At 43.6% G+C, this 24,204-nt stretch overlaps 1 protein-coding gene across 2 annotated transcripts in view; it reads right to left on the reverse strand.

Moving 5' to 3' along the window:
• LOC132834271 (cell migration-inducing and hyaluronan-binding protein-like) overlaps positions 1–24,204 on the reverse strand; it is a 238,697-nt gene that overhangs the window by 52,671 nt on the left and 161,822 nt on the right. For both annotated transcript variants that reach the window (XM_060852979.1, XM_060852978.1), the window contains exons 12-14: positions 14,719–14,888; positions 14,181–14,390; positions 4,280–4,485 (exon numbers count right to left, since the gene is read on the reverse strand). In XM_060852979.1, the coding sequence (XP_060708962.1) occupies positions 4,280–4,485; positions 14,181–14,390; positions 14,719–14,888 (586 nt within the window). The remainder of the gene's footprint in view (positions 1–4,279; positions 4,486–14,180; positions 14,391–14,718; positions 14,889–24,204) is intronic.

The raw sequence follows: 24,204 nt of genomic DNA on the forward strand, positions 1-24,204 counted from the left end.
GGAAAACGCCAAGAAAAATCTACCAAGCTTAAATATCTCTGCTGGCTTAACGGCCATCCTTCTCAGTCATCTATAGATCAAAGATGGTCTTCCTGGTCCATCATTTTGATAACATCTGATTAAAGTTGTTTGCACTTGAAAGCAAGATTCCATAAGTAATCTTCTCAATTCCATCGAGATGGAATGAAAATCACAAGCCATTTATGCACGATTCTTTGATACATTTTTCTTGTGAGCATGACCTCCACTGTGGGATTTTGCAGTCAGAAAGATCTCTCCTCCCAGTGTCCAGTAGATCTCTAGCCCCTCAGGAACAGAAGCACAAGTGACCGCTTTGAGAGGTTCCACACTGGCAGAGTGATTTCACATGCAGCTAACTGCAATCAGAATATTACAGGACACACTTCTACAATGGGTACCACATCTCCACCCTCATTTACACCACCAAGCCACCCAACCCCCACCCCAGCACTGAACCTTGGAAAGAAATTAAAACAGAAGTTGTTGGAAAATCTCAGAGGTCTGGCAGCATCTGTGAAGAGAAATCAAGTTAACATTTCAGGTCCGGTGACTAGCTACCACCAGAACTAGTTCTGAGGAAGGGTCACTGGACCCGAAACATGAACTTCGATTTCTCTTCACACATGCTGCCAGACCTGCTGAGCTTTTCCAGCAACTCCTCTTTTTGTTTTTGATTTACAGCATTCACAGTTCTTTCGGTTTTCACTTGGAAAGAAGTGTCTGATACAGTTATCATTAAAGGTTGACGTGGACACATTTAGGAAAATTCTGCTGTCCACCCAAGTGTCCCGTGACACAGAAGTTGATAACTGTACCTATGCAATGCTATGACAGAAGAAAATTACAGGATGCATTTCTACAATGGGCACCACATCTCCGCCCTCACTTAGAACAACATGCCCCCCCCCCCCCACCAAACTCCCACCCCAGTGAATCCACAGAACCATTCGATAATGGGCTCTCTAGGTCGTGTTTTATAGCCAGCTTGTTATCCAGTTGTCTCCTGACAGTCATGGGGTTGGATTATGGTCTCCTCTACATTGGGGAGAGTGGATGCCTTCACGCAGAGCGCTTTAGGGAACATCTCTGGGACACCCACACCAATCAACCCAACCGCCCCATGGCCAAACATTTCAACTGGGCATCCTCCACTGCCACTCGCCCACTGCCTGACGCCTGGAGGAAGAACGCCTCATCTTCCGCCTCAGAACACTTCAACCCCAGGGCATCAATGTGGACTTCACCAGTTTCCTCATTTCCCCTCCCCCCACCTTACCCCAGTTCCAACCTTCCAGCTCAGCACTGTCCTCATGACCTGGCCTACCAGCCAATCTTCCTTCCCACTTATCCGCTCCATCCTCCTCTCCAACCTATCACCTTCATCCCCACCTCCATCCATCTATTGCATTCTTAGCTATTTTCCCCCCAGCCCCACCCCCTTCCCATTTATCTCTCCACCCCCCAAGGCTCCCAGCCTCATTCCTGATGAATGGCTTTTGCCTGAAACATCGATTTTACTGCTCCTCAGATGCTGCCTGACCTGCTGTGCTTTTCCAGCACCACTTTAATCTTGACTCTGATCTCCAGCATCTGCAGTACCCACTTTCACCAAGAAACTGAAGTTGACCAGGCATGGAAATACTGTGACTACAAGAGTGGTGCAACGACTGGGCATCCAGTATTGAATAACTCACCTCCTGTCTATCCATGGTCTGTCCACAAGGCACAAGTCAGGAATGCGTTAGAAGACTTTCCATTTGCATGGATGAGTTCATCTTCAATAATATTCGAGAAGCTCAACACCATCTAGGGCAAAACTGCTTAACATTCAATCCCAGCACCAACAATTCTCAGGAGCATCAGTGGGTGCCAGCTGTAAGCTTCATGGCAACAACCCACCAAGTCTCCTTTGACAGCATTTTCTAAATTCATGACCCCTACTGTCTCGAAGGGCAAGGGAGCACATACATGGGAACATTGCCACCTGTAAGTTCCTGTCCAACACACACCTCCATGACAAACACTATATCACAGTTCATTCACTGTCACTGGATCAAATCCTGGAGCTCCTTCTTAACAGTTCCTACAAGCCAAGGACTGCAACATGGAAAGAAGACAGTTCACAGTCAGCACCTCAAGGGAAATTAGGTATGATCAATGAATGATTATTATCAGTCAGCAATGCCCACATCCCAAGAACAAGTATGAAACAATTGCCTGTAACTATGCTGCAATTTCTATAATTATAGAGTCCCTACAGTGTGGAAGGAGGTCATTCAGTTCATCAAATCCACACTAACCCTCCAGGTAGCATCCTACCCAGAACTATCCCTCCCCATGCTATCCCTGTAATTTCCCATTGGCTAACCTACCTAGCCTACACATCCCTGGACACTACGGGCAATTTAGCATGACCAATCCACAGGAAACCCACATGGAAACAGGGAGAATGTGCAAACTCCATACAGCCAGTTTCCACAGGGTGGAAGCAAAGCTGGGACCCTGGCACTGAGAGTGCTAACCACTGAGCCACCATGCTGCCCTGTGGTGTTTTCAATCATTGGGCCAGTTACAACCTCCAAGAGGTGCCCATGAGCGTTTCCTCTTCTCTCTCTACCAGCTGCACAGGTCTCCAAGGCTCATGTATGATGGTGATGTCCAGAACCGGATGTCAATGCTGTGATGGTCGTGTGTGGACTGTTGGAGTGGCTGCAAGCAGGCATAGACCCGCAGCTGAGAGGAAACGCGGGTGTCCATCATCAAACACTAAGTGTTTTACTGAAAAATGAGTTTATTGTTGTATCTATGTGACTCAGTGGTTAGCACTGCTGCCTCACAGCGCCAGGGATTGGGTTTGATTCCAGCCTCAGTTGACTGTCTGTGTGGAGTTTGCACATTCTCCCCGTGTCTGTGTGGGTTTCCTCCGGGTGCTCCGGTTTCCTCCCACAGTCCAAAGATGTGCAGGTCAGGTGAATTGGCCATGCTAAATTGCCTGTAGTGTTAGGTCCCTTAGTCAGAGGGAAAGGTGGGTTGCTCTTTGGAGGGTTGGTGTGGGCTTGTTGGGCCGAAGGGCCTGTTTCCACACTGTAGGGAATCTAATTTAAAATCAAAGAGTTGAATTGTATAGATAAAACGGTTTAACTTTGACAAAGTTTTAACTTTGATTAAAACACTGTACAAACGCAAATTCAATTCCCTATTTTATCAAAGTTCTCAGTTATAAATCTTCCTCCCTTAAGGAACATTTGTTGATGCATGGAGTCTCTGGCTGTTCCACTTTATCATTAAGGGACAACTGTTAGTAAGTGCTGCCATATCATTATCTCACACATAACAGCGGTGAACATCTTGAACTCAGCAAAATGTACGGGAATCTAAAATAATTCTGATCTTCCATTTTTCTTATCCAAATACTCTACATGATAGCGAAAAGCGGGGTTAGACTCCACCAAAGTATTAATTTTGTTGAATATTACAGAAAGTAAGTGGAGGGCGAGTACTTTCAAATGGAATGGATAATGGTGCATTTTCCCCAACAACAGCCTTCCTCTAGGTTATGTGAAATCATCAACATGCCTTGGGACTGTTTTCCCTGGAGAGTTGGAGGCTGACGGGTGACCTTATAAAGATTTGCAAAATTATGAGGGGCATGGATAGGGTAAATAGGCAAAGTCTTTTCCCTAGTATCAGGGACTCCAGAACTAGAGGGCATAGGTTTAAGGTGAGACGGGAAAAGATATAAAAGAGACCTTGGGGCAACTTTTTCACACAGAGGGTGGTACATGTATGGAATGAGCTGCCAGAGGAAGTGGTGGAGGCTGGTACAAGTTCTGCAAAAATATACAATCCCAGCAGCTCGAGCTCACAAATAAACAACCATGTGTTCCCACGATCTGTTAAAATGGGATTTTTTTGTAGTTTTACATTATCGGGAGAGGTATTGGAACTGTTTTTCCTCTTTAACTTAATGTCATGAAACACAGCCGCCACAGCCAATGGATTGGGCATCTTCCCTCTAACGCAAAAGTTTTCAAAAAAACGAAGTTACTCTAATGTTATCTTATAAAAGGTATTTGGATGGGCATATGAATAGGAAGGGTTTGGAGGGATATGGGCCGGGTGCTGGCAGGTGGGATTAGATTGGGTTGGGATATCTGGTGGGTATGGATAAGTTGGACCGAAGGGTCTGTTTCCATGCTGTACATCAATATGCCTTCAGTTCCAGTAAATGCAATCAAACTGTCTGGTAGTTACTTACTTGCAGTCCTGTCTGGGTTTGGGGATATATCCTGGATACACTCCTTCTTTTATGCTCCTGCACATCTTGCTGTCACGATCTGATGGTAACAGCGTTCCTGCTTTGACCAACAGCCCAAGACAGTGATCAAACGTGTTTCGTTCCTCAGGACCATCTTCAGTGAAGAAGCAATGCCCCAGGATCTTGTAGCCAATAACATCTTTCACCTGTAAAGAAAAAGAAAGAGCAATCAATTCTGTTCCTGTGGCCCCATCTCTTTCTCTCTGCACTGACTCAAAGCCAGTTGCTTGTCCTTCAAGAATCAATTCAACAAATCAACATTTAGCAGCTTCGGGGTAAACCAATCATGTAGGGTTAACAGAAAACCCTACTGTTAAGGTGCTTAAGACAAGGCAGACGACAAAACTTTACAAAAATGGTTTAATTGCTTTGATACTGGACAGAGTGATCCTACAAAGGGAAACATGGACTTTAAAAAAAAAGAATAATCTTAGAGATTAGAACAGAGTTTTTTGTAAAGCCAGATGCATCGCACTGTCATGAGAATTTGGACTGTGTTCGAGTTGAAAGCCATCTCTCAGTCAGCCAGCATGTGTGTGCAATTTAGCTGCTGGGTTTGATTACATTTCAGTGATGACGGCAATTCATTGGCCGTGAACACTTTGAGGCATCCAAAATACTTGAAAGACACTGCGGCTTTGTCACCATGAACGGCAAAGTGTCCATAATCGGTGGGGTGCACAAACTGTTGGTACCTCAGTTGCAGTCAAAACAAAAAGGGAATAGGGGGATTAGGAAGGGAGGTGCAGAAACAAAGACAGCATCGAAGATATAGCAGGTCAGAATGGTTTGGAGGTTGGAGGGATTACACTAGAGTTTTACAGATACAAACTGACCCTTCTTGAGCACTTCAGGAGATTGAAAAGGATGGTGCTGTAAAAGCGCAGCAGGTCAGCAGCATCCGAGAACCAGGAGAGTCGATATTTCGGACATAAGCCCTTCATCAGGAATGTGAAAGGGGAAGTGGGCTGAGAGATAAATAGGTTCGGTGGGGAAGGTGGAGCAGATAGGTGGGAAGCAAGATGGACAGGTCAAGGGGGCAGTGTCGAATTGGAGGGTTGGATCTGGAATGTTTTTGACTCTTGACTCTCCAGTAACTGCAATGCTCACTTTCGCACACCTCAGGAGATTTCCAAATGAGGACACTTGTCTTATTGATGTTGTGGGAATTGAATTGATGCAAATGTACAAGTGAAGTCATTCAGAGAGAGGTGGTGGTATAACTGTAATGTCACTGCACTCCAGAACCCCAAGGTATTAGTTGTGGGGGCAGGTGTTCAAAACCCACCATGACAGATGGTGAAATTTAAACTCAATACAATATTAGGAAGGAAAAAGCCAGCCTAATAGCAACAATGTACCCATTGTCAATTAGTTCATTGATGTCCTGAAGGGAAGGCAATCTGCTAGCCTTACCTGGTCTGACCTACATGTGACTCCATCTTACAGCAACGTAGTTGAATCTTAACTGGCCTCTGTACAATTTGGGATGTGGAATAAATGCTGGCCTAGCCAGAGATGCCCATGTCCCATGAATTAAAAAAAATAGATTCCATTGTGCATTGGAACAAGTTCTGCAAAAATATACAATCCCAGCAGCTCGAGCTCACAAATAAACAACCTTGCGTTCCCACGATCTGTTAAAATGGGATGTTTTTTGTGGTTTTACATCATCGGGAGAGGTATTGGGACTGTTTTTCCTCTTTAACTTAATGTCATGAAACACAGCCGCCACAGATTGGGCATCTTCCCCCTTAAGTAAAAGTTTTCAAAAAAACGAAGTTACTCTAATGTTATCTTATGAGCTTAAGGCAAACCCATCCTTCAAAACAGAATACTTGTCAGGGTAAACACATTCTCTGAGACTACTCAATTATTCTTTCTTGTGAATTTATTTATTACTAGGTTAAGATTAATGAAAAAGAGACAAGCTCTCTAAGCCAATAAATGAGTTTTTACAGAAAGGATTAATTGCATTTATATAATACTTTCAACAGTCTCATATTGCTCCCAAACACTTTAGCCTGAAGCACATTTGAAGAGTAGTCCAAATGTGGGAAACACAAAAACTAATTAGCAACCAAAACTATATTTTTCAAATGATTCTGGGAATAACTATTAGCCACAGTGCATCCCCCTGCACTTTGCGCGCCAGTACTTTTTACATCTACCCAAGACAGCAGACAGAGTTTCAGATTAACATCTTATGAACAAGGCAGCATCACTAACAGTGCAGTGCACCAGCAGTTCTCCACTAGGAACATCTGCCCTGGGTCTTTGGGCTGTGTCTTGAACCCACAAACTTCCGAGGAGGAGATGAGGATGCTGCCCACTGAACTTGAAATGAGAGTCTACAGATGAACAGAGGTGGCAGAGCAATCCATTCAGAACAAAAAAAACTGTTGTTAAAGTAAATACATTTGGTGGGAATTAAAGGTTATTTTTAATATGAATACAAGTTTTATTAGATGAAGAACAAAAATCCATGTAGGTAAGCTTCTATTGCAGTAACATCAGATTTTTGTGCTTTAACTTTCTGGTGTTGCTGTTAAAATGGACTTCAATTTTTTAATCAATTATGTGAGTGGCTGGTAATCTCTCTTACGCACAAACCAAAGCATATATTTCAGAATTCTGTGGTTTATAAACATTTTTCAAAACAGTTATTAAAATAATTTCACCGTAATCCAGCCCGTTTCTGCCAGACCAGTTTCTCACCCATACTCCTTGTTTATGATAAAGAGCACATTCTAATGACACAACTGCACACTGATTACAGCTAAATTGAAGACATGGGTGGCAACTTTAATTCCATACTGTCATCACAATCCAGAAAATAAATGCTTTTTATTACACTTTTTTGAAGAATTAGCTTCCAGATGACTTTTTTAATTCCCTTGGAGGACATGGGTATCACTGGCTGGCCAGTATTTTTCTTGCCCCTTAAGAAGGTGGTGATAAGCTGACTTCTTGAACCATTACACTCTATGTGCCATAGGTTGACCCACAATACAATTATGGGGAGATACGGGATTTTAACCTAATGAAATTGAAGGATGGAGGCGATATATTTCCACATCTTAATGGTCTTCTGTACCGAGCTCCCAGTCTAGCACAGTGGCCTCCCATAGCGACCTCCCGGCCTAGCACAGTGCCTCCCGTAGTGACCTCCTGGCCTAGCACAGTGGCCTCCTGTACCAACCTCCAGATCTAGCGCAGTGGCCTTCCATAGCAACTGCCTGGCCTTGCACAGTGGTCTCCAGTAGCGACTTCCCGGTGTGGCATGGCGACCTGCCAGTCTGGTGAAGTGGCCTCCCCACACAGACCCAATGGCCACTGTGCTAGTCCTGGAGGTCACTACGGGAGGCCAGTACGCTAGATTTGGAGGTTGGTACAGGAGGCCCCTGTGCTAGTCCTGGAGGTCGCTACGGGAGGTCACTGCGCTAGATCTGGAGGTCGGTACAGGAGGCCACTGTGCTAGGCTGGGTGGTCACTACGGAAGGCCACTGCACTAGATCTATAGGTCGGTTCAGGAGGCCACTGCGCTAGGCTGGGAGGTTGCTACAGGAGGCCACTGTGCTAGATTGGAGGTCGCTACGGGAGGTCACTGTGCTAGATCTAGAGGTCGGTACAGGAGGTCACTGTGCTAGATCTGGGGGTCGGTACAGGAGGCCACTGTGCTAGATCTGGAGGTCGGTACAGGAGGTCACTGTGCTAGGCTGGGTGGTCACTATGGAAGGCCACTGCAATAAGCTGGGAGGTCGCCAGTCATCATTGGAGGCTGGGAGATAAAAATAAAACACTATGTGGGAAGAAAAAGGATAAGAAAAGAACAGGAAGAACAGGCCTAATGGACAAGTTAATTCTGGAGCATCCTACTCCAGCACCATGATCGAGAGCAGATTGGTGGGGCAGTAATTGGCTGGGTTAGATTTGTCCTTTTTTTTTGTTTGTAGGAAATATCTGGGCAATTTTCTAAATTATTGGGTATGTGCCAGTGTTGTGACTGTACTGGAAGAGCTTGGCTAGGAGTGTAGCAATTTCTGGAGCAAAATTCCTCAGTTCTACTGCTGGAGTATTATCCGGGCCCATAGTCTTTGCAATATGCACTACCTCTGACAAGGAGTGAATCAGATTAGCTCAAAGACTGGCATCTGTGATGCTGGAGGAGGTGGAGACGGAATACCCACTCAGCACTTCTGGCTGAAGCTTGTATGAATGCTTCAGCCTTATCCTTTGCACTCATGTGTTGAGCTCTTCCATCATTGAGGATGGGGATATTTACTGAACATCCTTCTCCAATGATTTGTTTAATTGTCCACCACCATTCACAACTGGTTGTGGGCTGGACTGCAGAGCTTGGATCTGATTCATTGGTTGTGGGACTGGTAACAATATCACTTGCTGCTACTGCTGTTTGGCATGTGGGTAGTCTGCTCAGGTCTGCCTTCTGATGTGGTCACTCCAGATAAATTCATGGTCCACAAATATCCATCTACCCTAGCTCAGACACACAACCGGGTTCATTGTAAATTATTCTTTTACTGCTCATTAACCTTCAAAGTGCACTAAAATACTGGACAAAAATGCTTCACATCAACTGCAACACTGTCACATGAAACACATCAAATATTGGAGGCAAGGAATAACAATCTTCCACCAGACCGTACTGGTCATCAATTATACCAGACAAACATCTCAAAGATTGTCCAGCTATTTAGATGAGGTTAGATTCCCTACAGTATGGAAACACGCCCTTCGGCCCAACAAGTCCACACCGACCCTCCAAAGAGTAACCCACCCAGACCCATTCCCCTATCCTATATTTACCCCTGACTAATGCATGTATCTCTAAGGACAATTTAGCATGGCCGATTCACCTGACCTGCACATCTTCAGTGCTTTTTTTGTTCTTTGATGTTTATGGGAGCTTGCTATGCACAATTTGGCTGCCTCATTTCCTACATTACAACAATGATTGAATCCATTCTCTGTGAAGTGATTTAGGATTTCCTGAGGTGCTATACAAACGCAAGATGTTTATTTCTTTCCATGGAATATTGGCCAATCTACACTAGGTATTTTGGGTCTTCAATTAGACTATTTCTACCAATACACATAAAGAGAACCACAGCACTCACAGAGAGTTATATCATCAACTAAATCTCACAATCATCCATTAGAAGCTCCTCAACACCACAAGAAAATACATTATGGTTTACTAAATCACTTAGCTTTGAAAAGCACATAATTGCCTTTTAAATTATGTGGAGTACCAAGCAGCTGAAGCAGAATTAATTACACAGTAAAAGTGCATAATAATGGATGAGCAACAGATCGCGGTTCCCACAATCATTCTTCATCTCTTCAAGTATTCAGATAAGTCAGTGTTTCTAGAGTTGGATGAAATATAATAATGATCAGCACTGTCTAATATTTTCAGTGATGTTGAATAATTTCACTCCAACTTGATCTTTTTTCTAAAATATTAGTTGATGAAAACCAGTTAAAGTTGAAATGCGAACAGGGCAATGTGAATAATTTTGGATTGTTCCAGCAAAGAACATGGGCATGATGGCACGGTGGCTCAGTGGTTAGCACTGCTACCTCACAGCACCAGGGACCCAGGTTCAATCCCAGCCTCAGGTATCTGTCTGTGTGGAGTTTGCACGTTATCCCTGTGCCAGTGTGGGTTTCCTCCCACAGCTGAATTGATCATGCTAAATTGCCCATAGTGTTCAGGGATGTGTAGGTTTGGTGCATTAGATTCCCTACAGTGTGGAAACAAGCCATTTGGCCAACAGGTCCACACCAACCCACTGGGGAGGGCCCACACCCCCTACATTTACCCTTGACTAATGCACCCAACACTATGGGCAATTTAGCATAACCAATTCACATCTTTGCATTGTGGGAGCAAACTGGAGCACCTGAAGGAAACCCACGCAGACACGGGGATAATGTGCAAACTCCACACAGACAGTCGCCCGAGATGGGAACTGAATCCAGGCCACTGGTGTTGTGAGGCAGCAGTGCTAAGCACTGAGCCACCATGCCGCCCTAGTCAGGGGTAGATGTAGAATAATAGGATAGGGGAATGGGTTTTAGTGGGTTACGTTTCGGAGGGTCAGTATGGACTTGTCGGGCTGAATGGACTGTTTCCACACTGTAGGGATTCTGTGATGACGGACTGAGGACTGTGCCGCAACCTCTGTAGACCCAAATAATCAAAGTCATGTTTTGCTATTAAAGCAAATGGGACTAAGTTGTCAGCAAATTATATAGTTTTTACTGGAATTTAAAGTTATTTGCCATTTATAACTCTGCCTTCCAAGTCCACAAACCTTCAGAGAAAGAGATATGTCCGACTGCAGATTTGACCACTGAGTACACTGATTACTTCTCTAAAAAGAATGTAACAGCAAGGGGTTTGGATGAAGCTGGATTGGCCAGCAGCCTTCAGACAGATTTTCCCCATTATCTATGATTACCAGCAGCAACAGGTACAATTGGTTCAGTGCACCACTTGCCAATTGCCCCTGACCTGCAGTAAACACATCTACTTGCTCCATCACAGAAATTTATCATGTTCACAACACCACAGTTAAATTATTCTGATTATCAAACAAGGACTGAGCAGACTCTTTAAGTGTCTCTTGAGGGGAAATGTCACTTGTCATCTGGCTTGTCAATTTAGTTCCTTTTCTTTATAGCATTCTTCATGCTTTGTAGGACAGAAGGCTTTAGGATCTAAATTGTCACTGCTGAGGTCCTGCTGATATTCAGAGCAGGAGAGCAGTAACATGTTCCTCTGGTGTGTCCCCACATGGCAATGGATCAGGCTGATAGCCTGATTGTATGTTGGGCAGGTGGACCGCTGGCAGGAAGGATAAAGGTTTTTATTAGTTTGGGGCAGGGGTGGATGGTGGAGATGATACTTGTGTCACTGAGGAACTGGCAAAAAGGAGGCCAAAAACTGATTGGAGGCAACTGGGGAAAAGAAAGCCAACGAGTGCATCATCAACTCCCACATCCATTTTACTTCTGGGTTTCCAAACCTCTGGAATATCTGACTGGTAGCTTTTGAATTTAAATCAGGCTCCAATTGCATTGACGACACCAGATTCCTACCCCTTGTAGCAGTGGTAGTGTTCAATCTTTGAGCATGGAGATCTGGGTTCTAGCCCCAATCGCTCTGGAGGTGTGAAATAATATCCCTGAATGAGTTGATTAAAAATGTTTTCCAGAAGGGTGGACTTACAGCTGTCATGGGGGGCTGCTGCCATCATGGTTGTGAGCAGGTACACAGCAGGTTGGGACATGGTCTTCATTCTAAATTGTCAAACCTGGCTTAGACAAATAACACCACTAACCCTCCCACCCCTTCAGAGAAGCATTAGGCTGCAGCAAAAAGTAACTGCTTCACAAAAATGTTGTCTTTTTTTAAACAGTTGAAATAAAAAGAAATTGGAGGTTGCGAGGAGAGGAAAGGGGACAACTGTCTGTCTGAAGATTGCATGTTCTCCCCACCTCTGCATGGGTTTCCTCTGGATGAGCTGACAGTGTGACACTGGAAAAGCACACCATCCGAGGAGCAGGGGAATGGACGTTTCAAACATAAGCCCTTCATCAGGAACGAGGGAATCAGGAATCATGCCTGATTTTGCAGGTTAGGTGCATTGGCCATTCTAAACATTCTCTGGTAATGCCCAGGGACGTGAGTCTAGATGGATTAACCATGGGAAATGCAGGGTTATGGGGATACAGTACTGCTTTTGGATGGGATGCTCTTTGCAGTATTAGTGCTGATTTGATTGGCTGAATGGACTCTTTCCACACGGTAGGGATTCTATGATCCTATGCATGAGCAGGAAACGTCATCCAGGCAGCTTTTGCCTGGGTGTCCAACAGCAAACTGGGATCTAATTCCTCAGATATACCTTTCACCTCACCCAGCCACCATTGCCTTGGGAACCTGGAACCTATTGGGAAGATGACAGCTAGCCTGCTTTAAACAAGGATTTTGGATGAGTCCCAATGCCTGCCCTCATGTGGGGTAGGTGCACTTTCAAACCTGCCTCTGGCTGGTGCTGGGTATGGGAAACCGGAAGCCTGGCCAGAGCTGGTACTTGCAGGTACATTCACCGCTGTTCACAAGGTCAGCAGCATCGACGTTTAGTCTTAAGTGTCTGGTGTGAGACTTCAACTCAACAACCTTCTGGTTGGCAAATAGGGGAATCTATCACTGACTCACAACCAAGACATTTTCCGTAAAACTGTCAAAGGAACCAAGGTTTAAGAGGGAAGATACATTGTTCTGTAGTCTGTGCAGCTCAAGCAAAGTATGGGCCACATGCTTATTTTCTACCAGATGCTTTAAAAATGAAATAAATTCCAAGTGAAATTCACCGAAGCCATGCTCCTTGTAGTTATTGTACCTTAGAGGACATGTGGTTGGATTTACAACACTAAATCAATGTTTTATTTGTGTGCGGCTCACACTTGTATAAATATAAAGGCAACACATTCTTTTTCTATTCTTACCAACTATGGGTACCTGGCTAGCTAACAGTGAAAATGGTAGGTCATTTGTTTACGGACATGTTGAGAGCCCCTTGCCTGTGTGAACGATTCAGATCTGAAAAGGGAACAGGCAGATAAAACATTAACCAGAGCCAGGCAAAGCTTAAACAACTGTCTGTTCAATTCTGCGAGTTATAAACAGACCAGACAGAACCTATTTTAAATTGTCTTCAAAACCGGTGACTTGACACTTCCCTGAAGTAAACAGCCCAGTAATAGCCATGGTATTGGACTGAATCAGGTGGCTTAATGTCAATGTGTACAGCTGAGTTTTAACATTCATGCATTCTGCTTGAATTGTGAGACCAAATAAGAATAGAGAGCAAATGTTTGTGTTTTGTTTCAGGAGAACCAGACATCATCCCCCATTGCTGAGTGGTTAGCACAGGGATTTCCTGGCAGACGTCTGAGCCCTGGGATTAGGAAGCACAAGTTTGGAGAAATGGCAGCGTTTCATTTCAGTTCAGACATGCACAAATCAGAGGCTTTTCACTTTGGAGCCCAACTGGCATCCAATTTGAAGACCTAAATAAGAGCACGCTTCTCCTTCATAAATAGCCAAAGAAATGTTAAATTTGAAACAAATCTTGAAGAGCAAAGGCACTTTCTAGGCATACAAGGGACAGAAAGAGTAGAATGCTTTCATTTCAGAAATAGGTTAGTTTGTAAAGAGTGAATAAAGAAAAAGAAAAAGCTTATACTGTACATAGCACCTTTGACAGGAGACCACAAAGCAGTTTACAATCTATGAAGCAGTCTTGATTTCTACGAAATGTTGTAAAGTAGAAAATGTGGCAGCCAATTTGTCTCAAGACCGCACAAACAATAAATGTGGTCATGATCAGATAACCTATTATTAGAGATGATGACTAAAGGATAAATATTTATCAGGATACCAGGGATAATTCTCTTGCTCCCCTTAAAAAGGGACTGTAAAGATATTTTAAGTCAAATCGAGAGGGAAGATGGGGCATTGATATCACATTCTGAAAGACAGTATTGCCAACACCACAGCAGACCCTCAGCAGTAATGCAGTGGAATGTCTGCCAAGATGTTATGGTCATTTTTTTCAGATAAATCAATAAAGTTTTACTAAAATACTCCTGCAGTTTAACTAACCAATAGTTAATTTAATTTAATTCGAAGACTTCAAAATAAATATTTTATAGAAATTGCCATCCAGTTCATACCAAATCAGAAAAACAGAGGAAACCATTTCCCTTGCAGCTATCTGTCCATTAACAGAAATTCACTCACCAAAAGTCCATTGGATCCATGAATGGTCACACAGCGAGAGAAAGATTCATGAATGGAGACACCTTTCACGTAGGTCGGAGGGTGATAGCCACCTTTTTCATCAAGGTCTCCCGTCATGTGAAAATGAATGGGATAATGGCCCATAGACTGCTGGCCCATATGCTTGAGCTCAACCCCTTCAATGTGAGCTGCTTTGAAACCCACACCCATCTGCAGAATACAAGGGAAAATTTTAATATAAATTTGATGCAACTGATATAGCAATGCTAGATACTTCAACAACACTATGGGGAGGTAAATACACAGAAGTCTGAAATTCCTCTCTGCCAGTTTAGTCAAAATTTAAACTCATTTATATTGAATTAAATCTGAATTGTGGAAGATTATACACATAATGCATGTGGCATGAGACAAACTCAGGTTCCACATTAACAAAGGTTAATTTTGGTAACATGAATGTTTGACAATTAATTTTAGTTTAGATTTTCAATTAATGTCAGGAATCTAATATTTTGAACACAACTGCGTGCAAACCTACCTTAATGTGCCCTCCAACTGTGTCAAATTCGAAAAACTTGCAAGCATTATCACCGTAGCAATGATCCTCCATTTCTCCCATAATTACGATATTTCTGGACAATAATCCAACTTCAGCTCTCATGTCGACACCGTCTATTTCCTTTCCTGTGTGCAAGTACTTCGCTTTTCCTAAAAGATTAAAAGGATATGATCAGTATCAGTAGCAACACAGATGAATACCACAGATAAGTTGTCATCGTCAGCACACTTTGGCTTGACATCTCGATGGATTGCATACAGGCCCTTGGGTAAGGTTTTCCAGTAGGTAGGGGAAGTGATGGATAGTGGCATTGTCACTGGACTAGCAATCTAATATCCCAGGCAAATGTTCTGGGCCATGAGTTCAAATCCTACCTTGGAGTTGGAATTCAACAAAATTTGGTTCCAATAACATTCTAGAATAAGAATTTAGCCTAATAACAACTACATAACCACTGCTGATTGTTGTTAAAACCCTATCTGAGCGGTATGGTGGCTCAGTGGTTGGTACTGCTACCTCACAGTGCCAGAGACTTGGGTTTAATTCCAACCTTGGGTGACTGACTGTGTGGAGTTTGCACATTCTCCCCATGTCTGCATGGGTTTCCTTTGGGTGCTCCGGTTTCTTCCCACAGTTCAAAGATGTGCAGATTAGATGAATTGGCCATGCTAAATTGCCCACAGTGTTCAGGGATGTGTAGGTTAGGTGCATTAGTCAGGGGTAAATGTATCAGATTAGGTTTGGGTGGGTTATACTTCAGAGGGTCAGTGTGGATTTGTTGGGCTGAGTGGCCTATTTCTACACACGGTAGGAATTCTATGATTAATTCCCATTGGGGAAGAAAATCTCTCACTTTCCTACTCTGGCCTATGCTATCCCTCTGTTATGAGGAATAGGTGATAAAGACTGGCCTAACTAGTGATGCCCACATCTCATGAAAGCATAGAGTAAGAACTCCTTGGATTAAGGAATAGGAAACACAGGAAGTCACTAATAACTACATGATGACAAACTCTATGACAGACTTTGCGCTTCACAGAAAATCTTTGCGGAGGCTCAGAATAAATCAGTGCCCTTGTCCAATAGTCTCCACCTCTGGGGTTTTAGCACAAACCCCTTCTGTATCTGTGGAGAGACATGTACAATGCTGTATGTTATGGAGGAATGAATGCTTTGCAGATTAAGCAACTTCAACAAACAAAGAAACTACAGCTTGGCTTCAGGGATTTACATTCACTAAATAAAAGTTGGGCAGATACCCTTTTCTGCAATTTGGGAGCAAGTAACAGTTTAAAGTGTTAAGGTTGTTTTCAGCTTCACTGTCATAGACAGAATGGTGTGGCATACAGGCCTTTCTTTAATCAAACAATCATAACAAACAGATGAAAGCCATTTGACTCTCTATTCTTGTGCCAGAATAGGCCAATGGATGACAGAGTTTTATATCAATCTCCTAACTGCAGCTCTCATTCTCATATGTAACAATTACTCTCACTCATGGTCTGAATAAAATTTGGAACCAAATCCCAGGTCACAGATGGAAAACACTGAGAAGCATTAAAGATCAAGTTTATGGCTAAATTTAGAGATTATTTTGCACAACTGTGAAATTTCATGTGTTTAGCTATTTTTAAACTGAGCAGTGGAGCAGGAAAATGATGGATGACAATAGGTTGTTGTGGTTCTGTTCGCCGAGCTGGGAATTTGTGTTGCAGACGTTTCGTCCCCTGTCTAGGTGACATCCTCAGCACTTGGGAGCCTCCTGTGAAGCGCTTCTGTGATGTTTCCTCCGGCATTTATAGTGATTTGTATCTGCCGCATCCGGTTGTCAGTTCCAGCTGTCCACTGCAGTGGCCGGTATAATGGGTCCAGGTCGATGTGCTTATTAATTGAATCTGTGGATGAGAGCCATGCCTCTAGGAATTCATTGGCTGTTCTCTGTTTGGCTTGTCCTATAATAGTAGTGTTGTCGCAGGCTCACCCATCTCTGGACTCATAGCAGAAGTGGTAATGCAAAGGTTAGAACAAACAGTCTTGCCGCAAATTCAACCCAAACTCTGGGTCAGATATGTAGATGATACCTTTGTAATCATTAAAAACACAGAAATAGAGGACACATACCGGGTCATCAACGCCACACTCACAGGAATCTGATTCACTAGAGAGGAAGAAAAGGACAACCAACTCCCATTCCTAGACGTGATGGTACAAAGAACACCGACCGGAGAATTCACCACAAAAGTATACAGGAAAGCCAACACACAGACCAAGTCCTAAACTACGAAAGTAACCACCCCAACACACACAAAAGAAGTTGCATCAAGACACTGTTCAAAAGGGCCACAACACACTGCAGTACACCAGAACTGCAAAAAGAGGAAGAACACCTATACAATGTATTCGCCAAAAACGGGTACCCCCGCAATTTCATCAACAGATGCCTAAGGGAAAGACAACAGAATGAGGACATGCCACAACCCAAAGGACTACCCACACTACCAGACATCACGAGCATTTCTGAACTGACAGCCAGACTACTGTGACCACTTAGACTCATAACAGCACACAAACCAACAGCCACTCTCAGACAACAACTCACCAGGACGAAGGACCCGATATCCAGCACGAGCAAAACCAATGTAGTGTACAAAGTCCCATGCAAGGACTGCACAAAACACTACATAGAACAAACAGGAAGACAGCTAATGATCCGCATCCATGAACACCAACCAGCCACGAAACAACACGACCAGCTATCCTTAGTAGCCACACACTCAGATGACAAGCAACAGGAGTTCGACTGGGACAACACTGATATTATAGGACAAGCCAAACAGAGAACAGCCAGGGAATTCCTAGAGGCATGGCACTCATCCACAGATTCAATCAATAAGCACATCGACCTGGACCCAATATACCGACCACTGCAGCGGACAGCTGGAACTGATAACCAGAAGCGGCAGATTCCAGCCACTACAAATGCCGGAGGAAAGATCACAGAAGCGCTTCACAGAAGGCTCCCAAGCACTGAGGATGTCACCTAGACAGGGGAAGAAACGTCTGCAACACAAATTCCCAGCTCGGCGAACAGAACCACAATAATGAGGACCCGAGCTACAAACCTTCTCCCAAACTTTGATGACAATAGGGGTAAGAAATTCACCACATGGTGTGATTGGCTATTTCATGAAAGCTAGTAGCTTCAACTTACCAGATGTGCCACAAAGTTTAAGTAATTTGATTTGGTAACAATGTCACTTGCTCATTATGGCAATCTCCAACTCTAATTATCTCAGAGACTCTAATCATCTGCCCTTGATAGTCAACAATATTAGCATGACTGATTTCCCCACCATTCTGCGGGTTATCATTGGTCAGGAACTGATCTGGACCAACCACATAAATATTATGACTACAAGAGCAGGTCAGAGGCTGGGAATACTGTGTTGCGTTACTCAGCTCCTGACTCCCTAAAGCCTGTCCACCATCTTCAAGCCACAAGTCAGGAGTGTCATGGAATACTCCCCATCTGCCTGGATGAGTGAAGCTCCAAAAAAAAACTCAAGAAGCTCAACACCAACCAGGGCAAAGAAGCCCTGTTTGAACAGCAACCCAACCAAGACCTTGAATATCTGTTGCTAAGCATGGTGACATGATTCTCTCCCTTGAACTATATTAATGAGCTGGTTACATTCCTCCAACAATCTGGAAAGGAGGCAGCAGTGTGTGCCATCCACAAGGTGGCAACAACTTGAGAAGATTCCTTCAACAGCAGCTTCCAAATCCATGACCTCGCAGGACAAGGACAGCAAATATGTGACAAAACAGTCACATGCACGCTCCCTGCCAAATCACAGCCTTGGAACTATCGTAAGATTTCTTCACTGCTGCTCGGTCAAACTCCACTGACCATGAGCACGATTGAGGGGTTGTTAATTCTGTTACAGTACTGCTGTCAGGTCCTTGGATCCAGTTGCAGGAATGGATCCTACTTTTCTGGTTCCAGAGGGTCTCCTGATGTCTTGAAAAGGCATTGCATCTCCCTTACTATCCACCTCTGCTGCTATTGAACCCAATAGCATATTGGTGAATCTCCTCCCTCTGTGACTATTTACATGTTTTCAATTCTAGCCATATTATTCTTCCTCTCAAGAGGAATGGACGGCTTTTAAAATTCAAGTTTTGGTTGCACCACAGCCTCTCTTTACAATGAAACTGGTTCACCTACTGAGTGCTAACTTAGAGACAGTGTGAAGAGACAATCAGAATCTGATACCGATACTCAATCCACACTAGATATCAGGATAGCGAGCTGGAAGAACTGACCTCGTACACTTTCCATCTCAGACAGAAAGAGCATGGGCTGCTCTTGAATCGTGGCCTTGTACCCAAAACATGAGCATAGCAATCCTTTAGTGCCATGAGTTCAAATACCACTCCAGCAAGGTGTGGAACTGAAATCAATAATTCTGGCATTTCATAGATGTGCAAGAGTAACATTAAACCGTGAAATCTTTCCAGATGGTTGGAGGAATGTTACCAGGCAAAAGTGAGGACTGCAGATGCTGGAGATCAGAGCATAGATTAGAGTGGTGCTGGAAAAGCACAGCAGGTCAGGCAGCATCCGAGGAGCAGGAGAATCTATGTTTCGGGCAAAAGCCCTTCATCAGGAACGTAACCAGCTCACTAATGTAGTTCAAGAAAGAGAATCAGCCCCTCTTACACAGTCTATATGTGTATGTTAGTGTTAACTCAGGACAACTTGAGATTCACAATTAATATTGCCTTCCCGAAGGCCCCTTAAATCAAAATGGACTCGATGCAGGTTGCATCACAGCAAGAAAAAAAACATTCAGCCTATAGCTTATAACTCAACCATGCAAGGCTGTTTACACTTTCACAATTACTCAAATGCTAAAGCATGGTCCGAGGCAGCACATTTTTAAGACAGTCAGGGATGGAAGCCTGAACGTTCTCAGTTTCAAGAGCGTGACGGGTGTGTAATATTTGATGCTTTCACTAATTAGTAATGGCACAGTGTTGAATAAAAAAAAACTGCCTAATTTTAGCTCTATGATACACAAGCAGAGGTATCTGTGCTCAATGACATCCTGTCTCCTCCATAAACTATTTTCAATGTCATCAGCTCTTATTGCCAGTGACAATGCCATCACCATTAATCAGGAAGGTTTGAGTAAAGCAATTCTAAGCTCAGCAGGTCATGTGGGAACGAGTGAGAAATACAGCCTACACTTGTAACTGGTACACTGCTGAAGTTAGCAGGGAGAGCACAACAACTCCCATGCTATGTAAATTAGTCTTCAAATCATTCAAAGGTAAAATAAGTCAAAACCCCAAGGTTAAGCCAGTTAACAGAGATGGGGTGCTTTTCTTTGTCAACATCCAGGCTGTATTGACATGGAAGTTACCCCTCACTCATGACAATAATTTGAGATTTTAATTCTCTTCCACACCCTATTGCCCACTTTAAGAAGCTGCCTCAGACCTACAATGACACCATTTGTCATTGCTCGTTGTCAGTTCTGAAGAAAGGTCACTGGACTCGAAATGTTAACTTTGCTTTCTCTCCACAGATGCTGCCAGATCTACTGAGTTTCTCCAGCATCTTCTATTTTTGTTTCTGATTTCCAGTATCCGTGGTTCTTTCATTTTTTTCTTGCCACTGCTTACATGAAACTCAAGTTGTTTAAGTTCCAGATCTCTTTTGCACAAGTCCAGCATGTGCTGAAATCCACGTAGACATTGAGCTCCACTGAGCTCCTCAGGTGGGGTCAGCAGAGGATGGAGGGGCAGATGGCAGGAGGTGAAGGAGCAATCCTAGGAAGGCCACACACAGACACAGGCACACATACACAGGCACACACACACCCAGCAGGCCTGGTGTTTTCCCAAGGGCTGTGTGTATTTAAGGGGAAGATGGACAGGTTGATGAAGGAGAGGTGAATTGAGGGTCAAGGCGTTGGATCAGGGAAAATGGGAGGAGCTTGAGTGCAGTGTAAACACAGACTAGGCATGGTTAGTGCGAAAGGCCGGCTCTTATGCTTGCTTATATCCAATAAAAACCTTTATAATCCATATCCACACAATAATGGAAGACGCAATGAGGCTGGATAGGCTGGGATATTTTTCATGGAGCTTAGGAGGTTGGGGGGGGACTTCTGGAGATTTAGAAAGTCTTGATGGGTATAGATAAGGTGAATGGCAGTTGTCCTTTCTTAGAGTGAGGCATTTCAAGATTAGTGGGACATATTTTTAAGGTGAGAGGAAAAGGATTTAAAAAACACATGAGGCGCAACGTTTTTACACAGAGTGTGATTCATGTGTGGAATGAACTTCCAGAGGAAGTGGGGGTTGCGGGTCCAGTTACAATGTTTAAAAGACAGTTGAATAAGTACATGAATAAGAAAGGTTTGGAGGGATATGGGCCAAACTTGGGCAAGTGGGACTAGTTTAGTTTGGGAACATGGTCAGTGTGAGTCAATTGAACCAAAGGGTCTGTTTCCGTGCTGTAGGACTCTGTGACAACAGATTTAAGACTAGACACTGACTATGTCTGAGTGAGACATTGGTCAGGCTAGGCACTTTCTTGGCTTCCTGAAATTTGGAATCAAGACTCCAGTGTCTTGGTGTACATACTGAAAATGCTCTCCCACTTACGTGACCAGAACCTTTCTTTGGCTGCAATGAGCTTGTTGTATTCAAACTGGCTGTCACATTTTCCACAACAGGGACTTCACAGATACTTCAGTAGCTGTTAAACACTTTAGGCTCTTGTTAGGCTGGAAAAGGCACTACAGAAATGCAAGATCTTTCCCTCCTTTCTGCCCAGCACTCACTTATTCATTACTCACTTTCAGCAACACAGGTAACACATAGTTAATGGCACAAACTCTACGACCTAGCTGTTTGTTTTCTTTTGCTGTTTTTGATGACTTGGGTCATTCTTCAAAACAAATTATTTTCAAGCTCAGTGCAGATTTACAGATTATGGTGGGAGAAAATCAGAAACATATGCAAATAGTTTGAAGATTCCAAAGATCTACTTTTCCACTGCTTTTAAAGTGAGCTTTTTTTTTGCTATGGAAAAAATAATTTCGGCAAGATATTTGGAAAAATAAAAATGCACAAAGAATTAGGGAGTATGTTTAGCTATGGGTTCTACAGAACCATGGTTACAGTGCAGGAGGCCATTTATCCTGTTGTGTTTATGCTGGCTCTCTGCAAGAGTAGCTACCTCGTCCCACTACGCTCTATTCCTTTCCCAGGCATCTGAAAAATGTTCCTTGCCATATATTTATCTAATTCTCTTTCGGAAGCCTCGTTTGAATCTGCCTCCCCCACAGTCGATCCTGAGCACCCCTGTGAATGGTTGATGTTAGCTTAATTGTCTCTCTTCATTCATTCTCCCAAAATGGACCACTTCTCACTTTTCAGCAATATATTTCAAGCGGCTCAGACCTGCTTGTTCCTGCAGCCTATTGAAGTCTAACTGTAATTCACAACACTCCAATTTTTGCAAATCTTGATATTGTGTCCTGTACACCAAGTCACGGTCTGTCTTATCAACTAAGAACAGCAATAATCCTAAAACTAATCTCTGGGGAACCCGACAGTACATACATTCCTCCTGTCTGAAAAGCAATTTCCTGTCATTGACTCAACATTGTGTCAATGTTGTCAATTCCCCTTTCATCCCAAGGGCGTTAACTTTGCTGGTGAGCGTATTATGAAGTACGTTGTCAAACAGCTTTTGGAAGTCAACGGATACAACATTTTCCTCATCAAAATACTAAATCAGATTAAGCTCCATTTGTCTTTTGCAATTTCATGTTAACTTCTAATGAATCACAGTTGCTCTCATGTTTTTCAATTTTTTAAATTCACTCTTGGGGATATGGGCATTGCTGGCTTAAGCAGGTGCTGTTGAGCTGCCTTCTTGAACCACTGCACTCCATGGGCTCTCAGTAGACCCACAATGCCACATGGAGGGAGTTCCAGGACTTTGAGCTATCCACAGTGATGGAACTACAAGATATTTCCAAGTCAGGAAGGTGAGTGACTTGGAGGGGAACTTGTAGGAAGTGGGCGTTTCATGTATCTGCTGCTCTTCACCTAGATTATTTGATTCACTTATTGTCACATGTATTTTGCTCCAAAATAGAGTGAAAAGTATTGGATAGTGTTGCCACTCTTGGGCGTCATCATGAAACACAGAGAAGTAAACCAAAACATTGAATATAAAGGCAGAAAAACAGTGCTTCTTATTAGGTGCTCAGCCATGGGTCTGGAGCGGCCAACCAAGAATCCTTCAGTCCCATCTCCCCTTGTCCATCACCACTGTCACCATGAGTCCTCTCTAGAACCTTGCCAATGTAGTCGTGATTGATGCCACCGCGTCCCGCTCCAGTTCAAACTCACCTCCACAGCTGTTATGAGTCCATTCTGTGCCCACGTCGCTGGGTCTCATACCAGGCCCAAACTCACCTCTGCTGCTGCCTCCATGTGTCTACACTGGACGCAGACATTGCCAGGAACCCAAACTTGCCTTCCCGCCCACAGAAACCATGGGGGCTGGGCTCACCTTGCTGCTGACAATACAGTCACCACGAACAAACGAGTTACTGCATCTGCTTTACAGAAGAAGCAGCTCAAAAAAAAGTCTTCCACTGAAAAGATGAGCTAGCATTAGAACTTCAGAATGACAGATCACATTACAAAGCTGTTCTAACTTTGTTGCAAGTATAAGCTACCTCCTCTCAATTCCTTTCACACTCCTTGCCTTTCTCTTTAATTGTATGTTTTCCTGTGCAACTTTCCAGACTCAGACAAGAGCAATTGCAACACAGCTGCAAACTGAGTTGGAAACCTGTGTGATAAACGAAGGAAACCAACTCTCTAGATTATACGAAATTCTTTTTTTTTTAAAGAGGTGCATAAAAGGCAGTTTCCAAACATGTTGAAAGGTGACATCTCAGCATCTTTAGTGAACTTCTGCAGTGCATCTTGTAGACAGTCTACATTGCTGCTGCTGCTGAACGCCCATGGTGGAGGGAGTGGATGCGGTGCCAATCAAGCCAGCTGTTTTGTCCTGGATGGTGTCAAGCTTCTTGTGTGTTATTGGAGTTGCACCCATCCAGGCAAATGGGCTGTATTTCATCACACTCCTGACTTGTGCCTTGTAGGTGGTGGACAGGATTTGGGGAGTTAGGGGGTGCGTTACTCGCTGCAGGATTCCTAGTCTCTGGCCTGCTCTTCTTGATCCAGTTTATCATCCCTAAAACACAGTTTGAACTGTCTGGTTTGTATTTGCTGGGATTATTCTCTCAGCTCATTTTTAAATTCTCCAGTCCTCTAGAACCATCCCCACATTTGAGGATGGAAAGGTTGTGGTCAGTATGTCTCTAATTTCCACGATTACTTCTTTCTGCACCTTCAATGTATCCC

The sequence above is a fragment of the Hemiscyllium ocellatum genome, chromosome 39 (assembly GCF_020745735.1).
Source record: "Hemiscyllium ocellatum isolate sHemOce1 chromosome 39, sHemOce1.pat.X.cur, whole genome shotgun sequence".
NCBI lineage: Eukaryota > Metazoa > Chordata > Chondrichthyes > Orectolobiformes > Hemiscylliidae > Hemiscyllium > Hemiscyllium ocellatum.